General features: G+C 34.9%; 1 protein-coding gene across 1 annotated transcript in view; it reads left to right on the forward strand.

Annotated features, from left to right (window-relative positions):
- Positions 1 to 13,023: 13,023 nt before the first annotated feature.
- The window catches only part of LOC107195015 (alkaline phosphatase, tissue-nonspecific isozyme), a 136,087-nt gene continuing 128,577 nt past the window's right edge, over positions 13,024 to 20,533 (forward strand). The window contains exons 1-2 of the mRNA XM_015584799.1: positions 13,024 to 13,038; positions 16,116 to 16,290. Coding sequence (XP_015440285.1) covers positions 13,024 to 13,038; positions 16,116 to 16,290 — 190 coding nt within the window. The remainder of the gene's footprint in view (positions 13,039 to 16,115; positions 16,291 to 20,533) is intronic.

Raw genomic sequence — 20,533 nt, forward strand, 5'->3', positions numbered from 1 at the left:
AAATTTTCCATGGTTAACAATAAATTAACGTGAGTTTCCGGAAGATACAAGAAATTTTTTTTATCATTCGACCCGCTAAATTCTTATCCTGAGGCATACAGCAGTGCAGCATCACGGTGTTCATTATAATGAAAAATTAATATCTCGGATTTGAAACTCTGTCCAACTTACGAATAACCTCACGTATAAACTAGTTTTCGATCGATCTGCGCAAAATCTACTACCGCCTACCCATCTAACACATACGATTATTCGTAGTTCGCTATCTCCGCCGGTCTCCTACCAATTAACGGTACAGTAAATAATCGATGAGTGTTCGAAGGTTTCTCGGCGCTGACAGGAGAGGTTCCCAGGTCTAACGCTGACTTTTTTATGAGGGTCGGCACATTCATAGAGCTAAGAATTCGGAAGCTAATGATATTTGTTTCAGCCGCATAAGGCCATTAGTTTATGAAATATTTAATGTTCACAGCCGAGGAGCCTTCGAATACTCATACATGATTTACTGTATTACCCAAGCGCGTGGTGTCACCGACGCCAACGGAAACAGTGCATGAGTAGGGGTGCGGATGTTCCAACGCCTTGTTATTGTTACATGCATTGTGGAACGAGGTTATTCTTACATTAGTCAGAGTATAAAAGACTTTTTAATACAACCTTGCCACCAACATTTTTTTTTAATACACTAAATACTAGGGCTACTACTTTTACCCGGGAACCCGTGAGGTAAACAAAAATTACCCGGGTAAAAACGAATTACCCGGCAACCCGGGTATCCATGAGATATCAAAATGTACGAGATAGTCGAGAATCTTGATTCGAGAGTCGATCATTTTTCAGCCATTTTCGATCGATATCGGCAATGAACGGAATAAACTGAAGAAATATAGTGTTATTAAGCTCGTCATGACACTCATTTTTTATATTTACAGTTTTTTTGTCCAATCATTATTATTGGAGATAAAAATTATAAATCAGAAATTTCTCTCCGTCCGAAGTAAATATTTTTTGGAACATAAATTGAGATGACTTGAGCAAATATTAACGGATTGTGATGACACTTAAAACATAACTTTCGATAATTGCAGCGAAGCCATGAAGTGCATGCACAAAACCCTTATTTAAAAAAATGTAATAATATTTCATTACAAAGTAATACCGAGTAGAAACCATGTTTTTCAACATTCGCCGATAGAAAGTATCGAGGCAATTTTGAGGAATATTAATTTTTTCTTAATATATCTGCAAGGAAGATTTCCATAAATTTTCACACTGATTAATAAATTATTGTAAAAGATGTGGCGATATACATCTATGCATCTCGTACTATACTGCATATTTGAGCATGGCATCTGTTAAAAGAAAAGTGTGCAGGAAGAAAATGCAGACAAAAAGCAATTTAAATAGGAAAGATAGGAAAAAGTAAAAGAAAAATGTCATAAAAAAACAGAAACAACACATGATGTAGATACCTTACAAACATTTACTAGTATAAATATTGTAATAAAAACGCTAATAAATATTTGGAAAATAATATTACAATATTCTTTTGTAATCAGTAATCATGTAATAATGATTAAGTCATGTTTTGGCAATGTTACGTGGGTGCTAATTGTAAGTAGTGCGTTATATGCGGCTGTGATCGACTCCCGAATCGAAATTCTCGATTGTCTCATATATTCGGATGTCTTATGGGTACCCGGGTAATTTTTGTCTATCCGGGTATCTCACGGATACCCGCATACCCGGGTATCTTATACAGTCACAGCTCTACTAAATACGCAAATAACGAAATTTTTAGCTTCCAATATAAAAATCGGTGATTGAAACGGTTAAGACTATCCCCTGTATATAGCGACATAGATTATTCATCGTTAACAACGTTATCAACGCGAAACAATGACGCGTCCAGATTACGACGGGCACACGCGAGCTCCACGCAAAGGAATGCGAAAACTCGACGGTGCTCTTCGGTGTATTACACGCCTGGGTGACATTTTTTCAGGCCAACGGAGAAATATTTCCGTGCGAACGGTCGCCAGGCGACTACAACGCCGCGGCATTATAAATACCGCCCAGCCTCGTCTTTTTCGTTTCTGATAATTGCGCCGCGCGTCCTCCACGTCCGGATGAATAACCACGACGCGGAACGACGATTTTACGCTTCTGCGTAATGCTCTTCGGCTGGCGACGGAGAGAGATGGGGAAAAGTTGTCGCTCGCAATATTGCGTCCGCACGCGGCACGCAAGTGGTTTTAAAAGGCACAAAATCGAGAACTAAATAAGCGTTTAAATCTACGCATGGAAATTGTGTTCCCGCGCCGGGATAGCCGTCAGGGATATTCGATAGATTGCTCGAAGTTAATGGTTATCGAATAGACGACGTTGCGCCGATCGGTTTATTTCATTAAATTTTCATATGATAATTTCTTGAGTATTTTAATTGAACCTGTGTGGAACCAGTTACAGAAAACCTCCCTGGTAGCAACTACTGTTGGTATTATGATGGGCCTTTGATGTACTATTGGTTGGCCAACAGTTAGAATTGTCACCCTTTTTTGCAACTGGGCCAACAATCGTTGGACCTACCCAACGTAGGGCCCACGTCACTATATTACGATGGGCCAACTGGAGGTTCCTTTCTGTAGGGCCAATTGTTGAGTATCTACAATAAACCAACAATAGGGAGACAGTTGGCTATACTACACTTCCATAAAATTCTTTACAAATATTTGAAGGATTATGACACTGAAAATAATATTTACAATAATTACTTGTTATAATAATTATATAGATGTATAATATAAATTGTATATGTATATTAAACAGGTGAGCAAGTGTTTTACCAGCAATGTTACCTGTACAGTTTATTATGTACAATTTATACATGTAGCTAATTATGGCAAATGATTATTTTATATTAACTACTTTCACAAAATGTCAAATGTTAAACGTGTTGCGCGATAGTAACAAATTGTGAGTATATTCATAAATAAGAGAAGATAAAAATCAATTTGAAATATAATAACAAGTTTTTGGTTGTAACAACGTTTCTGATGTCTTTAAGACGATATTTAAATGTTGGCAAACTTTGGGTGGGCCAACGTTGTATTATCATGTCAATTTCTTGTTAATTAACCAACTATAATAATTGTAGGCCCAACATTGAATATTCGTTGGCAAATTGCCGTACCTTTTTCGTCGTGGGCCCTATTTTAGGAATTTGTAGACAAAAACACTAACTATATATCCCAACTAACTCCCAACTGTTGGATACCGTTGGCCAACCATAAATGCTACTAGGGCTGTGCATAAATTTCTCACTTGGCCTTCGACGCTTGCTCAGGCTATACTAAATAGATTTGGAATGAGCAGCATGATTACTTAAAGGTAATTTCTGATGTGAACGCTGTCAAAAACGGCTGTTTTAGGATTTTTGTAAAAGAAGATTAACACATCACGTAAATAGTCGGTACGAGGTTCATTAATATACGTCTTAAGATAGGAAAACAATGTTTTATGCCATTTTGTTTAGTATATACTGTGAATACCAGCAATGACTGATGTTTAAAAAACGAATGTCCAAACGGTGTACCTAACCTAAAATCTCGAGATCCAGTTTTTTGAAATCAAAGAACCAGCATATTTCTTAAAACATATAAGGATGGTCATAGTATCAAGCACCTTCCTTGAAAAATAATGAAGATTAGCTGGTTGGTACGAAAGTATTCCAAAAATGGGTAATTTTTTCATAAAAAATGTATTAGTTAACTAAAACTTCTGAATCTGCTTCATACGACAACCATCCCTATAAATTTTTAAAAAAACTTTGTTCTTTTATATCAGTTGAGTGGGTCTTGAACTTTTATGTATACCATTTGGTCATCCGCTTTTTTAACATCACAGTCATTGCTGATTTTTAGAGTATACACATTAAACAAAAGAACGTAAGCAAAATTGTTCTCATATCTTAAAATGTATATTAATAAACCCCAAACTAATTGCTTAGTATATGTGTTATAGACATTTTATAAAGTTTACACCAGAATGTACCATTAAACTCTAATTAATTTCACTTGGACAGTTAGTTTATTTTCTGTAACAATTTTATTAATTATCATTACATTATAAAATTTAACAATATTCTAGTTTTAAAAACATTACCCTAATATATTTCGTTAATTTACCCGTTGATTCAAACGCAAACCCTTAAATGTCTCAATGCATGAATAAATGGACTTACACCTTATACCCCTTTCAAAAACAACGGCTCAAATGTTAGACATTCACCGGCGACAGAATTTGACGTTCTTTTAAAATGAGTATAGCACCGGTGCAACACTGGACGTTAAAAATTAAGTGAGATAAGCGATGTTCTACTGTAATTCACATTCTTCTCGGGATCCTCTGAAACCTCTCTAATCACACAAATGACACCTGTATATTTTACTGTTACATTGTAAAATCAGACACTACACCGATGCACATTTAGAAATTCAACGGTGCAATTAATTTCACCGTAGAAATGTTAACTACCACCAGTAAATATGCATACTTCATGTCTTCGCGATGCTTCACTTCGAGCAATTTCATATACGCCGGCAATATGAGCGCTCTAGATCACGAGGAATTTTAGTTCACCGTTTATTGCACTGCCGACCTTCGGTAGCGAAATCACGTTTATCTAAACCTGATAATAGAATACGTGTACATACGTCAGCGGATTTTTTCGCGCGTCTGATGAGTCATGCTCCCGCTTCTTCCTATACCGGACACTCGATAGGATCCTGAACAAACCTCCCCAGCGTGTTCTACAGCAAAAATGAGACAAGAGTATTATAGATGTATGGACCAATAAATGTTTCATCAACCCTCTCGCAGCTATGAACCCGTATATTATAGGCTGCAACGGAACATTCGTTGTAGACTGAAGACACGTACAGTCGGTTACGAAAATATTGGGACACCGTATCATTTTGTTTTCTAAGCTTTATATTTTGAATAACTTTGCAATTAGTTGCAAACATATACCGCACCATGGTCCAGTACAGTTTAGAGAGTCCATAAATACAAAAACAATTGACTTTTTACATATTGTTGTTACATGACCAGAATAATCGAAGGAATGCAAAATTCTATGTCACAGAAATACTGGCACACTTTACCTGGTTAAGTCATAAATAAAAATAATACTTTTCGTATAAACATTTCATATTCTTTTGGATATCCTTTTTGTTTAATAACGTATCTTAAACGATTTGGCATGTTACGAATGATTTTATTTACAAATATGTTGCGCTGATTTTTTGTTATTTTTCTTTCAAATGGTTTTCTTAACTCTTCTTGGCTATTTATTGTCGATTAACGTATTCTACGGTTTATAAGTTTTGAGTTAGATCTAAATGCGACTAAGAAATATTCAATTCCTGCCATTTCTGTGGATGAGAGTAAATTTAACATTTATGACAATGATGGAAGAGTCTGAGTGTGGCGAAAGCAGAGAGAAGAAGAGAGAATGAGAACTTTTTTAGCGACTGACATGCTCATATTGCGTTTATATTATGATTTCGTGCGAGAGTGTACAGCAGTCAAACGGTTAACTAAATGATATGACTGCTTCCAATTGTTTGGACGGTAGTATATGTGTAGCAATAAACATTTGCTCTAGGATAGCTTCTACTGTTTCATTATAATCTAAAATTCTAGAAATCTAATCCACGAAAAACTGACCCGTGTAAAATTATGCTACACACGCAACTATTTGCACGAAAACTTAGATTTATTCGCAAACCCTCTCGTTTCTTCTAAAAACTCAGAAAGGTATGGGTCATTAATTAGACTACGTACAATTTTCATATTCTCAAATTTGTACAAAATACCCATAAACAACGAAATGTTCCTAATACTGTATGTACATATGCAGGCTGAATTCCTTAATGGATGTTCCAGTATCGTTAAATGTTTAACTAATTTCTCCTTTTGTATACTCCCATCGATGAAAATTTGGCGATTCGCGCTCGACGGGGATGGCAGTTGGCAGCTTCATGCTTAGCGTCTTTGTTGCGTTAAGAACGGAAGCAAAGTGAGGGAAGCTCGGTTTACTCGCACGCGAAACGTGAATAGCTTCGATCTAGGTAGTTATTGAAACGGTACGATTAAATCAATCTCCATTGGATTACAGTAGGCAATTACACTTTCCAACAAGCAATCAATGTTCCGATCCTCACTATGTGATTCTTGTAGTGTCTAATGTGATGATTACGAATCTGCAGACCGTTTTTCTCCTACACGTATAGCTTTTGAGGAATTTGATTTTGAAGAAAAGTGATATTTTTAAAATTCACACAAAGCTTACGATATAACCATTAAAGGTACTTCATTTCTGATTGCACAAAAAGATTCTGTAGAGTTTTCTGAATTCAATGATATAAACTTTGAGTATATTGTAATTATTTAACAATGTTTAGACAGTGCTGTCCAACTTGGAAACAAAATGTATGTTGCAACTTTTCATGAGCGTTGCCTTAAAAAAGAAGTCTGCTTTATAGCGTCCAATAGTTCAATTTTATGCTAGACAAAATTAGTGCAAAATCGGTGTCTATCTAACTTTAATGGCTCTTTAAACATTGTTAATCAATTATAGTGTACTAAAAGTGAATATCACTGTATTCAGAAATGTCTACAGAATCTTCTGATGTAAACAGAAATAAAGTGTTTTGTATGATTACGTCACAAACTTTGCGTAAATTTGAAGAATATGAATTTTCTTCAAAATCAAATTGTTCAAAAACTGTACATGTAGGGGAAAAACGGTTTGGGTATTTGTAATTAGCGCATCAAAGACTATAAGAATGGCAGAATGGGGATCGAAACGTCAGAAAAAAGTTGAAATTTGTTGTACACTCTTATTAGACTACGGGTGTTTGTACAAAGTGAAATTATTATTTTTTAGGTTTTATCTTTACATAATGAGTTCCGAAAATTTGCGGTAAAATACAAATTTACTAGAGAAAAATGAAAAAGGAATATTACTCATTTGCATGTACCTACTACAATGCATAAAATCCGTAGTTTAATCTCGTAAGATTTGCAGTCAGGCGTTTTCGCTAATTAATTACTAATTCTATACGTTTAATGAAATTACTATATACATCGTTTATTTGAAGCTGCGTTAATCATTAAAAAGTTACCCGGTAATGAATACATATAATACGTGTACCTATAGCATATATAATTGTGCAGCATTTAAAAAGGGTATACAATTTTTTAAATTAGACTTGACAAACCTTTTATTAACTTACTAACCTGTGCAACTACTTAACAAAAAATCAATTTCTGTTTAATTTCTATTTGCTTGAAATAAGCTAGAAAAATTTTATATGCGATTGTGCAGTATTCGAAAAAGAGATAATAAACACTATAGGAATTTAAGCTTCACACACCTTTTAGGTCATTGCGAATCTCTGAAACCTTTTACTAAAAGAAATCAATTACTTTTTATTTCCTATTTCTTCTAAACGAAGCTAGAAACAATTTACGCTTGCACAAACATTCATAGTCCAGTTGTAATAAGAACTTCTTATATTTCCTAAAACTGTTTCATCAAGCACGAACGAATCTATATATTTGTACGCAATTCTCGTTTCATTTTTAACCGTGAAAATTGTCGACGAATCGTATACGGAATCCTGTCACTCATTCTGTGTTGCATTTACGTTTCCACGCAGTTTTGGAGCGAAAATTCCCTCTGCTTGTTCGATTCGAGACCGAAGAAAACCCACTGAAAATCGACTGTCGCGGTTCAGAGTCGTAGTTCAATAGTATCGGGTGTCGCCGGTAAACGTTCACCTGTCGATCGATCTTAAAGGGAAACGATAAAGTGTCACTCACTTCGGTTTTCTGAACACCCATCCGTCCACGTTGCTGGTCTCGGGTTGACACGGCGAAGAATCACATTCCTCTGCAAGCTGCTCTTCGATCTCGTCTGGTTGCTGTTCTTTCGTCATAGTCTTCGTCGTCTCTTTCGATTTCCGCTTTTCGTTCATCTTGCACTTTCTTTCACTATCCTTCGGCTGATTTTCGTTCATATCAGGTTGTTTCTTCGACTCCTCTGACCGTGTGTCCATTACTTTGGTGATTAACACGCACTGACTGCCTAGGCAGGAAAATGTACGATGTTATATTGTATTATCTTATCTGGCTTCGATAAGATGTCGATGTGAAATATCGATGATGTATGCTCATCGGTTATTGGTGGGTATTCACGACGACGAATCTAAGTGACGGTCACAACAAACATCCGAAACAATCTTTGAGATGCATAAGTAATTGAATTCAATTAGATTGGAGCGGTTTTCCATAGTTAATGATTCTTTAGGAACCGGAAGTGCTACTTTTATAACCTTGAATGATCTTCCTTCCAGTTAACCTTTCATCATAGAATCTGAATCATATATAATTTTGCAAACTTGTTGCTGCCTTATCGTACTCATCGGAGACATTGGGAAATCTATTATGACACTGAGGATGTTTATGCAGATTAAAAGATTGTAAAGAAATTTTTCAAACCCGATATTGAATGGAAATTGCTTTCCTCTGTTACAAACCTTATTAAGTTCAAAATAAAATTGGTATATTTCAATTTTATTCAAGTATTTATTTTATGGTGTTTTTCGCATTTAAATATAGTAGTCTATTTACGAATAAACTACAGATGTTATCCACTTCTACAAGATGCTAAACCACAATGTATACTAACACGAAAACTATAATGAAACATACACATGTATTGTAGTATTTAATTGCTCAAAGCACATCCTAATTTATGCGAGCTATTGTTGCCTACGTTGATAGGTATAGGGATAGGTTATCTTATTATTAGAAGTATCTTAAATTTCATTTTGTATTGCAGTATTGTGTATAACAAATCATCTATCATGATATGAAAGTATATATCGGATGCTCCATTTTAACTCGATTATGTCCAATTTTAGAAGTTAGGGAAGAAAATGTTTTAAATTGAATTCATTCCGCCTGAATGCGTCGATCTTGCACTTTTAATTAGCATGATTTTATTCCAGGTCAAGTGGTTTCCGTACTTTGTAGCTTATAACGATAGCATAGATTGTAGTGTCTTCAAATACGCACAAGTTTAAATAATAACAAAAATAAATAATAAATTACGTAGAGCATTATTTTAGGTCATATTTAAATAAAACAAATGTATTAAATTCTCTAATTTCATTTTTAACACAATAAAACCCTTGATACGAAAAAGAATTTTAGTTTACCTTCTATTCTTCTAAGTTAATATATAAAAATATGAACCCGTATGAACAGTATATTTTTTTAAAATATTTCTTAAAATAATTAATCGATCATTTTCAATACATTTCGGGTGACATATTACGTATCATAAAATTGTTTCTTGTTAACCTAAGAAATGGCACATTAATACAGAGCAATCTTTTCATTTTGTGAAATCAGGCATTTTAATAAAAAAAATTCCTTCTTTGCACATTAGAATGCTCGACGTTGAAAAGAAATTCTCAAACGATATTGGAATGTCGTTTCCGTGCCGCGACGTTCGTACAGGTTATTGTGACGTTGCGACGATATTGTGATCAAGTCAGATCGCTGGAGATATGCTATTGATGCATAACTGATAGCATCGATTTTCTTTATGAAATTTTCCTGATATAGTCGCTCCAATATTGTCACTTCGACAACCATGTACAATAGCATCAACGTTTACCGGCAGTGGCATAAGGTGTCAATGCATAACTTCGTTAGAGTCAATCTTCCACTTGGACAGCTGATCTTATACAGAGATAAATTATACAAAATATAATTTACTTCCCTACTTTTTCTGTAATTAATTCATAAAAAAATGTGAATGGAAATACATTTTTATTTAAATGCTGTTTTATAAAAAGACCTATATGCTACTAAACGCTCCAACTGCATTAAACTAAACTTTTACTACACTCATATAACATTTAACCAAACTCGTAACACATAACGTGACTCGCTGTATATTGTCATCAGTAGCCTGTGGAAGTTTATGCAAATTCAAAGCTTTAGATACTAATGTATAAAAACTCTAATTAGACAAAATTTTCATTCGTGCACTAGGGGCTTCAGAATATGAATAATAATGCATAATAATACATAACGCTCACTGTGGGTTTCGATTTTGTAATGTAATATTGATAAATATGGAGGTGTAGTAAGTGCCGCTTGTAGATATTTTGGTGTTCAACTTCTTGTGAATCACTCGGTCTATACCAATAACAGGAGAAATGCAAAAAAGAAGATTGAAGAATTGTTTTCCTCTAAAATTAACACTTTTGAAGATAGTTGGTGACATTAATTACGCAGCGTGAAGGTTAAACCTTATGAAAAATCGTTATTTTACTATGCTTTGCTAATTAGGAGACGTAATAAACGCACAAACATACACAATCTAATCATCACATTTAAAAATAATACAACTGTCCCATACACTGGACTTTCATGGTTCATACCTAGATCATTCTAACATAATACTGTATGTACTTTTAGTCAAACAGGAACAATAACACTTGTTAACACTAGAACTACCAACGATAAACGCATATCTTTTTGGGTGGATCGAAAAATATGGCAAACTTTTGAACTTTTTAACTAATTTCTTTAATATCGTATCGTAATAAAAATTACAAAAGACCTGAGAAAATGTATTGTTATAACATTTTAATCGTCGTTGTAAGAGTGTATTGGCAAGTCATTTTGACTTGCTTGGTAGTTTTAATGTTAAAATATCAATTTAATCCGACGATTCGTAGTCGAATCGTGTAACGCTATTTAATCGACTGCGTTATGCGGATGCCGCGGTCACCGAATGATAATGCCGGCGGTGCATTTTATGCAGTTTCTTGCTGCATTTTCAGTCGACGGAAACGCGCGCCTTCCCAAACATCTGGATCGGAATGATGGCGCGTTATTATTCGGATCACTCGGGCGCTCGAGTGGTCCCGCACGGTTTTTGAATAATAAGAAAACCGCCGGAAGTCAGCAGTATTTTACGCAGCCGGGCCTGCCTGCGGATAATGCCGACAAGATTTATGTACACCGAGCTTCTGGTCCCTCCATTCCATCCCCGTGACTCTTTGTTTTTGCCGTGCGAATGGCCAAAGAAGGATCGATTATTATCAGAGTCATTTCAAACGTATTCACGTGTTTCGTTAAATGTAGTTGTGATTCTGATGCAGTTTTACTCATTTGTCTTTTCTTTACACTATTTCAGTGTTTGTCTTCGTTTTCGAGTATCAGTGTAGTGTCAATATGCTGTCAGTATGGAAGAGTTGTGCAGTACCGACCACTCTATGTTTTTTCACTGTAACGCGGATTGGTCTCGATAAAAATTAAAATTTAGAAAAATTGATTTGTAGTACAAATGGAATTTAATCAGAAGAGGGAATTTGCTTTTCTTGAAGTTGATACTTAGGATTGATAATCAACAAAAATATAAAGGTTATAATTTATAATTTATAATAGTAACTAACTGGTAAGTACATTTTCAGATCTAAGTTATTAATAACTTCAGTATGAAGAAATTTAGATCTTCAGAATAAAAAACGTCTATTCAGAATATATGTTAGAAGCAACGCAAATGAAACGATATTTTCTTGACCTGTGCTTTCGACATGTACCCATCTTTTACATTTGATTTAATGCACCCAATCTTCGTCAAGTGACTTTTTGCAACTGATGCACTCAGCAACTTCCTTCTTCATCAAAGTCTAGTTTCTTTTTTCGTGGGCTGTCATCTTCTTCCTTATACACATTTTCTTAAAAACTTCAATTGCAGGAAAAAGAAGGAAAGTATTTGATCGGTACTGAACGACTCTCCCTTGCGGTGGCACTCGCAAATTTTTAACAATTATAAATTTATGTTAACGATTACATAAAACTAAAAATTAAGATAAAAGTATGCAAACTTGGATTTCAATGGGTTCGGTATTATCTTCTACGCATGTCTGCTATGAGTGTCAACGTCGCTTGTTTTCCTTTGGTTTGTTCAACGAACTTTCCAATTTTTTCAGAAAAATTAAAAGAAATTGTCTTTTTTCCACTCATTTGTAAATTTATTTTCCACTTAAGTATTTTGAAGTAGTTTAAAATATTAATCATTCAAATTAAATTGGTAAAATTAATAGAAAGTATAAAGCGCCATATGGAGCCCCAGCTAGATACGACACCAAACGCGGAAGCTACCTTAAGCCGAATTTAGAGTACAATATATCTCATAACCATAAAACGATCTTGAAATTTTCGATTCCTATATTTTGCATATTAAGGTTCAATTAAATCAAGTATATTATATGTATATAACAGCGTATTGAAATGCAGTATTTCCTACAAAGAGAAAGGCTATATATTCGTGTATATCAAAGTTTTGTTACTGTTTCACAGCTATTCGGTCAAAACTGGGAGGTTCAGACGATTTTATGGTTTTAAACTACAATGTAGTTCTAGTTCCAACAGTGAACGCTGACAAAATGCATATTAAGCACTGTATGCTTAATGAAAACAACAAATGCGTAAACAATGCACAGGCTACTGGACATATTGTCGTTTTAGGTAATACACTCCTGTTGACAAAACGCCCCCCTATTTTTTTGTACGCACATAAGTAAGAATACACCGATGCGAACCATACATTCGAGCCTGCCTCGGTCGTTCGCAAACACTGTTTATGTGTATGTGTCATTATTACGTCTCTTTCAAAAATATACAGTAATTTCGTTATGAATACAGCAATAGCGACTAGTTTTGTCAACCGGGCGTATTACCTAATTTTACCTTAATAAAGTATACGATCTAAATGTAGTGACCGTGAGAAATTGCCAATATTGGTTTTCGAGATCCCGTAATAGTGACTTTAATCTCAAAATTCGGAAACACTGCGGACGCTCATCAAATATCGACAACGAATGTTTAAAGGCTATAATCGTGCTGTTGGTAAGAAGATGACAAGAAATGGTTGAAAAAGAGGTAAATTACATTGATAACTAAATTTGTTTATTTGTATGTTTTTTTTTGTAATAAAGACAACACAAGAATACGCAGAGACTTTTGAATTAACCTGGTACAATACACAGTGCATACGCACCGTTACGTTCCGGATAATTCATGAAAACTCGTGTCGTGAACTGAGTCGCGTTATATGTATTTTCACCATTTCTAATATGAGTAGCGTTCGTTTCGTCACCGTAGATCGATGATACTACGATTTATCTTCGGCCTTCTACTGCGCTGATTGTATCTGAAGGTTCGCTCACGTAGAAACTGGAAGCGATAATCCGATTGCTCAACGCAGTGATTCATCTCGACGATTGCGAATTATAACGAGCTTTTGCGTGAGAGAAATCTCTTTTATAGTACACTGAGTATTTGCTCCCTTATTATGAGAGTAGATACTCATATTCTTTTATTAGGTGTATGTAACGATGAGCAGTTCACTCTTCTCTTAAAACATTGCGGACCAGAAAAATTTGAATCTGCACAAATGTCCACAATCTAATAATAGTATTAACTACACATTTATTCCAAGGGTAGGAAGAAAGAAATAATTTTTACTCTTCATTCACTTGGTGTTACAGATAAAGTATGTTAGATAATTAGATGTTTTAATTGTAAACTTTGTGAATAATAATAGTACAATAATCCGCATGGGGTTATTTTGAAGGCCGGATCATCTACATTCACTTCCAGGAGTTGATTTTCCTCGAAAATGCTTTCACTAACAAGCGAAGCAGAAAAGTCAAGATGGTTTTTTCTCGAAAATCTTACGAAATCAAACGACCTTACGGATTTTATAAATTTTCTTCGCCACTAAAATTATCAGGGCTTGGAATTTTAGAACATCCTTTTTATAATAACCCTCTGAAAGTTAATGTGCGATTTTTTGTAAAAAAAATTTGTAATCTCCGTAGAATCGTTTGACTTTATCAAGGTCTCGAGAAAAATAACCATATTGACTTTCTCGTCTTGTTTCCTAGGATGCAATCATATTCAATGGTAATCATGACGTATCGAGATGAAAATAGTGGCTTCACCCTTCAAAATGACCCTAGGCGGATTATTGTTTGATTTTTGTTCAGGAAGTTATATCAGTTCAAATATCGACAACATTTCGACGAAAATTTCGCGATACATCAATTTTGACGCTGAGTGTATAATGATATAAAAAAATAAATAGAACATTTCAGGTTGTAACTGTGTCAAAGTGGTTTCTGGATACATATGAGACAAACGAGTTTATGAAAGAAAATGATAAATGTCACTTTATCGAAATTACAAAATAATATTCATTTAACCGTATTCATTTTTGTCGATGTATGCTTACGAAATACTGCTTCTATTCTACAGTGAACTCTACTTAACACCATACACCTACAAAGTACGCAGCTATTTTTTTTTAACGCTCCGAACCCAACCACTCAATTCTAAAAAAAATCCATTTTCTCGCGATCGTAGCCTCCCGTAAAAAACTTCGTTCCACGTTCTCGATTTATTTTTGCATGAGTGATCAATCCGTTCACCGTGCCACTATTCTTGTGGTTACACCGTGAATAAAAAAAGGCTGAACCGTAGACCACAGTAAAGTGATTGATATAGGCTGAGTCACAGAAATATACAAATTCTCCCAAATGTCGACTTCAGACGATTATTTTTTTTATTAAATACGTGTTCCAAATTTCTTGTCAATGGGAATTACATTCGTTGCATAGTCGTATTAACTGAGCATTCGATCGATATAAACTTTATTGCAAAATAGCAGTTCAATGGATTCCTCGCTGAATGCGACTCGAGCAACGGCGTTATTCCCACCATTGTGGGTCCGCCTCGGGAATCAATCAAAACAGAGTAAACAGAAACTGAGTAGGGGCTCGGCTTCAGGTAATAAATAAATTTATGAGAGCCTGACAACCTTTCCGTCTGGCCATGAATACTCCAAGTACGTCGCACTCATCGAGACATTACTGTATTACAGAATTAAGGCCACAGAAGCATTCGCAACGTAGAAATGTTTTATGTGTGAATTCACGTATGTTGGCTTTCAATTTGTGCCATATACTGCACATTACATTACTACGCATTATCGCATGGCCAGAAAGATGTCACGGAGCCTCAGTTAAATTTGCCTACACATAACAAAATATTCTTGGAGAATTTCAATTCGTTTTCAGAAGGACACTTCATTTTTTAGGAGAAAAATGTGTTGTAGTGACAAGAGGGATAGATGAGCGTTAAGAAAAATGTGGAACACTTTCCCAGGGTGGATGCAACATGCCAAACTAACTCTAAGACGAAAATTGCAAACATGATAAAATTGCGTTCGAGGCTTCGTTTTCGAGGTTTCAATTGTTGAATAATACGGCCAAAATGCGCGTGAAATACGTCCGTCGCGATTGGTTGTTCTACACGAACAGCCATCATACACGAACTCGATGCATGACCCAGTGAAAGTAACGAATGAAATAAAACCAAAAGAATCAAAGCAACTGGAGAAACATTTGAAAAACATGCCTTTGAAGTAGAATAACCTGTCGGTATTTTCAACAATCAATAACTCGGAAACGAAGTCTCGACAATAATTTCATTGTTCTTTTTCCTCTTAATTTGGCGTGTAGAATCCACCCTGCGAAAGTGTCCCACATTTTTATCAACACCTTGTATAAATGGTATATCGAAGGCAGATCTTACTCGCAGATTGCGTTTGGTACATAGAACTTTTCAGTACAGAGGCCTCTTCATTGGGAGATTCCTCATCCTGCCATTCGACGGGCTTATCACTTCTAGCTCTACACAATCAAATTATACAATGTATTTATTTCTGATTGCTGATTTACTTAAATAAAAAGAAAAATTACGTATGAAACAATGATGAAAAGAATGCAAAATCACGTAAAGCAATTACCAAAGTATTAGGAAAAACAGGGGGAGAATAAATTACCCGTGATTTTTGTCGTGATCGTTGCTCGCGTGCCCACGTTAGAGGTATCTACGCGGGATAATCGATGTCGCAAACTAATTAAAGTTCCTCATCCTCTTTCATTCGTTTGCAGACTTACAACATGGACGCCCAAGTTGGAGAGTCTTCGGCATGTGCCACGGCCCTGCTATGCGGAGTTAAAGCCAATTACGAGACTGTTGGCCTGGACTCGTCCGCACGCTTCGAGAACTGTTATTCCAGTTTTGATGCCCGTGTACCGTCCCTTATCAATTGGGCGCAGGAGCAGGGTAAGTAAATACGTGTCCACGGACATCAACAAGTAATACAAACGATTATGGGCAATCGATACCCGCTAAGTCCCTCGGATAGGATACTTAATTACGATGATTGCTCCGTTGACAATCGTGAACCATCCTTCGCCATTCTTGGACCCTTACAAACCTATTGTAGAATGATTCTGACCAGTGATTTTATGAAAATTATAACACTGATTAATTTAATGAGAATTGATTTGTTATAGATTGTGCAGTTTTCGTACGAAGCTGTATTTCTGTACCATAAATTAACTATTCGATGACGAACAGGATCAATTTAAATTCTTAATATTAGGTTGTACCATATAAACTTGCTGTTTCTATACTACTGTTACTATAGATTGCTGCTTCTGTATTGAAGTTCAGATTTTTCATTTCAGATTTTTCTTATTTTTGTAAAACATTAATTTTGGCACGCTGTGATTGCGTTTGACTATTGTTGATTGTGTGATTTTCAGAAAGAAGGACAAACGTGAAGAAAATGGTGGTTTTATTAACGCCTTCAAAATCTTTGTGGGAATTTTAACGGGATCAAGAAATAATTTTGGACCATTTTTTGGTCATCGATCGAGATCTTGTATTAATTGGGAATCGGCTGATCGAGTAGTACAACTCATTGCGCTAGATTTTCAATAAACAATTCCTCGGAAACAAGGCTACAAGTACAACATTGTCATTTCATATTTTTCCTCTATTTTCAATAAATAATTCCTCGGAAACAAGGCCACAAGTGCAATATTGTCATTTTTTATTTTTCTCTTATTGTTAGTTTCACATGTAGACTCCATTTTATGAAAGTGTCCCACATTTTTATTAACACTTTGTAAATCGAAACGATAGCGTTTAGTTTGGAAATAATAATTTTTGTTCGATTGAACTATGCACCGTGATGATTAATTTTTTTAAATTGCTTTTTTCAAGCGAGATATTACCTGATACATTTCTGTTTTATAAAAATTGCTATTCTTAGATTGCAATTATTCCTCAAACCCTGCAACTACCGATTCTCGATTAGGGATTGTTTTATTTCTCAAAATGAACTTCTAATAAAACAAAACAGTGATCTTTCGTTAGGGAAATATTTAGTGAATATACTGACTAGCACAACATTTTATAATTTCATTCAGCTGACGTTGCCATGACGTAATTCAGTGTTCGAAATTATTCCCCTAGTTATACAGTATTGTTTACATATGAAATAGTTAAAGAATCATAACAATAATTCTATAATCAAAAGAGATAGGAAAGCACAGTAATGTTATTATCTATTGCAATAATACTCGAAAGCATTTCATATCAAATAGAAAATGCAAGCGTTGTCGACCGTATTTCGTAATGCAACGGAATTAACGACAATACACCATACCGTTCTTCCATTATACCGCCAGTAAAGCGCCGTCGTAAACTTGAATCGGCACTATCGTTGTGAAACATTACTTCAGTTTACCAGATGTTTGCGAAGCGAATTACGACTGAGAATGGAGAAGGTAATGCAAGTGGATAATAGTAGCACCAAATACAATGATTGGTAATTCTATGCGGAATCGTAAAACGTTTTGCCGGTCCCTGCGCAAATTCAGATGCTCTTCCAAATAATCAGCAGCTATGACACATCTATTGCACGCGTATTCATTGGGGTCAAAAGGACAACTGCTAACAATACAAACTGATTCTCATATCGCGCATTTGATATGACTCTATTTAAAATTTTTGACCATAGAACGAAATTTAGAAATCAATCTTTCCATGAAAATGGGAGATACTTTTGAACTGCATATGCTTCTCACTGCGTCTGTAATATTGTAATTTTACTTCCAGCACTGTCGCAACGCCACTGAAATTTCAATTATTCACTTAAGGGGTTACAGTGTAGCTGTGTGAGCTGCTAAATAAGAAGGAAAATTAAAGAATTTTTTTGTATATGCAGAATTAATGTCTATTAAAAATTCAACATATTTATGTTATTATATGGTATTTCCTTAGTAATTTCGGAAAAATGGAGCTATATTTTTAAAAGCGTTTTACTCGAAATGCAGTTTCCAAAATCAGTACCAGAAATATTTAAAAGATTACTCAACCAATATGGATGAAACTTTGTGGTAATATTCTTAAGACTAAAATCTAGTACATGAGAACGTGAATTTTTTATTAGTGCCTTTTTTTCTTTTTTTAATAACATAAGAAGTTGAAAATTTATGTCAGAAACTACAAGTTTAAGTTCAAGTATTGATATTCAATATTAAGATTCAAATATTAATGTTCTCAAAATCGATTTCAATAAATAGTAGTTTCTATTGTCTACTTTAATACAAAATTAAAGATACAGAGATATATCTGGTACCGCTATGTAACCCCTTAAGAATGTCTGGAGAACTTACGTACTCACGTTGTTACAGTTTAATTTACAAAAGTAAATATGAGAGAATGAATATGAAGAATATGAAGAAAAGTTGAAGTGAGTATGAAACTAAAAATTAAATTAAAGCATTAATTAAACTTTATTAAGGTTTCAGTTTTATCGTGCTCAGCAGATTCTGCTTAATTATAAATGTACAAAATCCACAGTCTACTAAATTATATTATGAGCCAAAATGGTCAAATACAATATAATAATATTTTTAGTGCTGTTACTTTACTGGTACATAAATATGAAATTACAGTCGTAAAGATTAAAGAATAGCGTCTTACCGAGAAATTCTGCTTCTTCAGTTGTAATGTACAACTTCGTAGTATTACTACAAGAGTAACTCAGTATCAGACGACCGTAAATTCCACATTACACTGAAACATACTACCAGGCGTGGATGACCTTAAAGTATACAGCAAAATTTCAACCATATATTCCATTTTAAACTATTCCATTGTGTCACTACTTCATGCCTTGCAACGGTGATGTAACAATAAAATCACGGAACTGTTTTACTACTGAAAACGTCAGACGTACTCGACTGTTTAAACATAGGCACAGAACGCGTTTAATCTTTTAATTTCAAATTTAATTTTTTTTTAGCAAGGGGGCAAATCTAATGGTAGGCAAACAAATTTTCTCAAGATCATTTTTTTTGCAATTTTAAGGTCATCGAAGTTTTTTAAATGGGAGTACGTATTTTTATCATTGTGGCCCAATAGCTGAGATCAAGACCATTCCAACGACCTCTAATAGTGTTACCTTTATGTGACCTTGACTACGAAAAATCCACAAATGTATGAGAATAAATTTAAATAATAAAATAACTACGATAGAGGGATTAGTGCAAAAATGTATCAAAGTTGAAGGACATTACGTCGAACACTTATTATAATTTATTTTCTGCAAGTTGAAAGCAAGTGAGATGCTAAAGGTGCTCACGTTAAGTGACATACCCTGTATAAAAATTTACATTGTAAAGTTAAATAAATTAATAGCTTAATACGGTTTTACAGAGAATAACGAGTTGTATCAACTAATGCAGTGAAAGATGAATGATTCGATTAAAAAAAACAAATTTAACCTTCATATGTCCTCTACGTGTCCATGTAAAAAACTACTCATACCAAATTACTTGATCATCGAAACTAGTCAACATTTATTTGAAACATTTTTCGGTATCATCAATGGTTTCGAAAATATTGTCGGCGATCGATTAAATTACTCGCTCTGTATACTCATAGATATGAACACATACATGACACTAAATTTTATTTTTGTAATTTAAACCACGTAGCGATATGGCTGCAATGAAAGCGCTAGAATCAGAATGATCGAAAGGAACATGGCAGCTTGTTTGATGAAATAACGAAGACACAATGCGCACGACGAAGGCAAACCTCGAATTCAAACTGTTGTATTTTTCCTATATTTCTGCGTGGTAAATACCATCCTTTTTCGAAGCAACGCCCATTTTCCAGGGGATACTTTCGAATTAGGATTAAAATTGTTCTAATTACGCGCCACGGTAAAATTGAACCTCAACGGCTGCAGCTCCGATTTGTGTTTTATTTTAACACCTTCATCGAAACTCTTCCAGCTAACTGGATACGTTGCCGCCCCTGCCTCCAATTTCGATATCTATCGAAATCATCAGGTATCGGGCGTAATCTATGGCTCCCATCTGTGGAGCTCGGTTATAACTGAGTCTCATTAGAACGGTATCGGGCAATTAACAGAATTTCTCTGGCGCGCTTGCACGGATATTAAGGGTTGGGGCGTGAGAGGGGCAGGGGGCGGGGCGGGGCA

This window comes from Dufourea novaeangliae, unplaced genomic scaffold (assembly GCF_001272555.1).
Source record: "Dufourea novaeangliae isolate 0120121106 unplaced genomic scaffold, ASM127255v1 scaffold2, whole genome shotgun sequence".
Lineage (NCBI taxonomy): Eukaryota > Metazoa > Arthropoda > Insecta > Hymenoptera > Halictidae > Dufourea > Dufourea novaeangliae.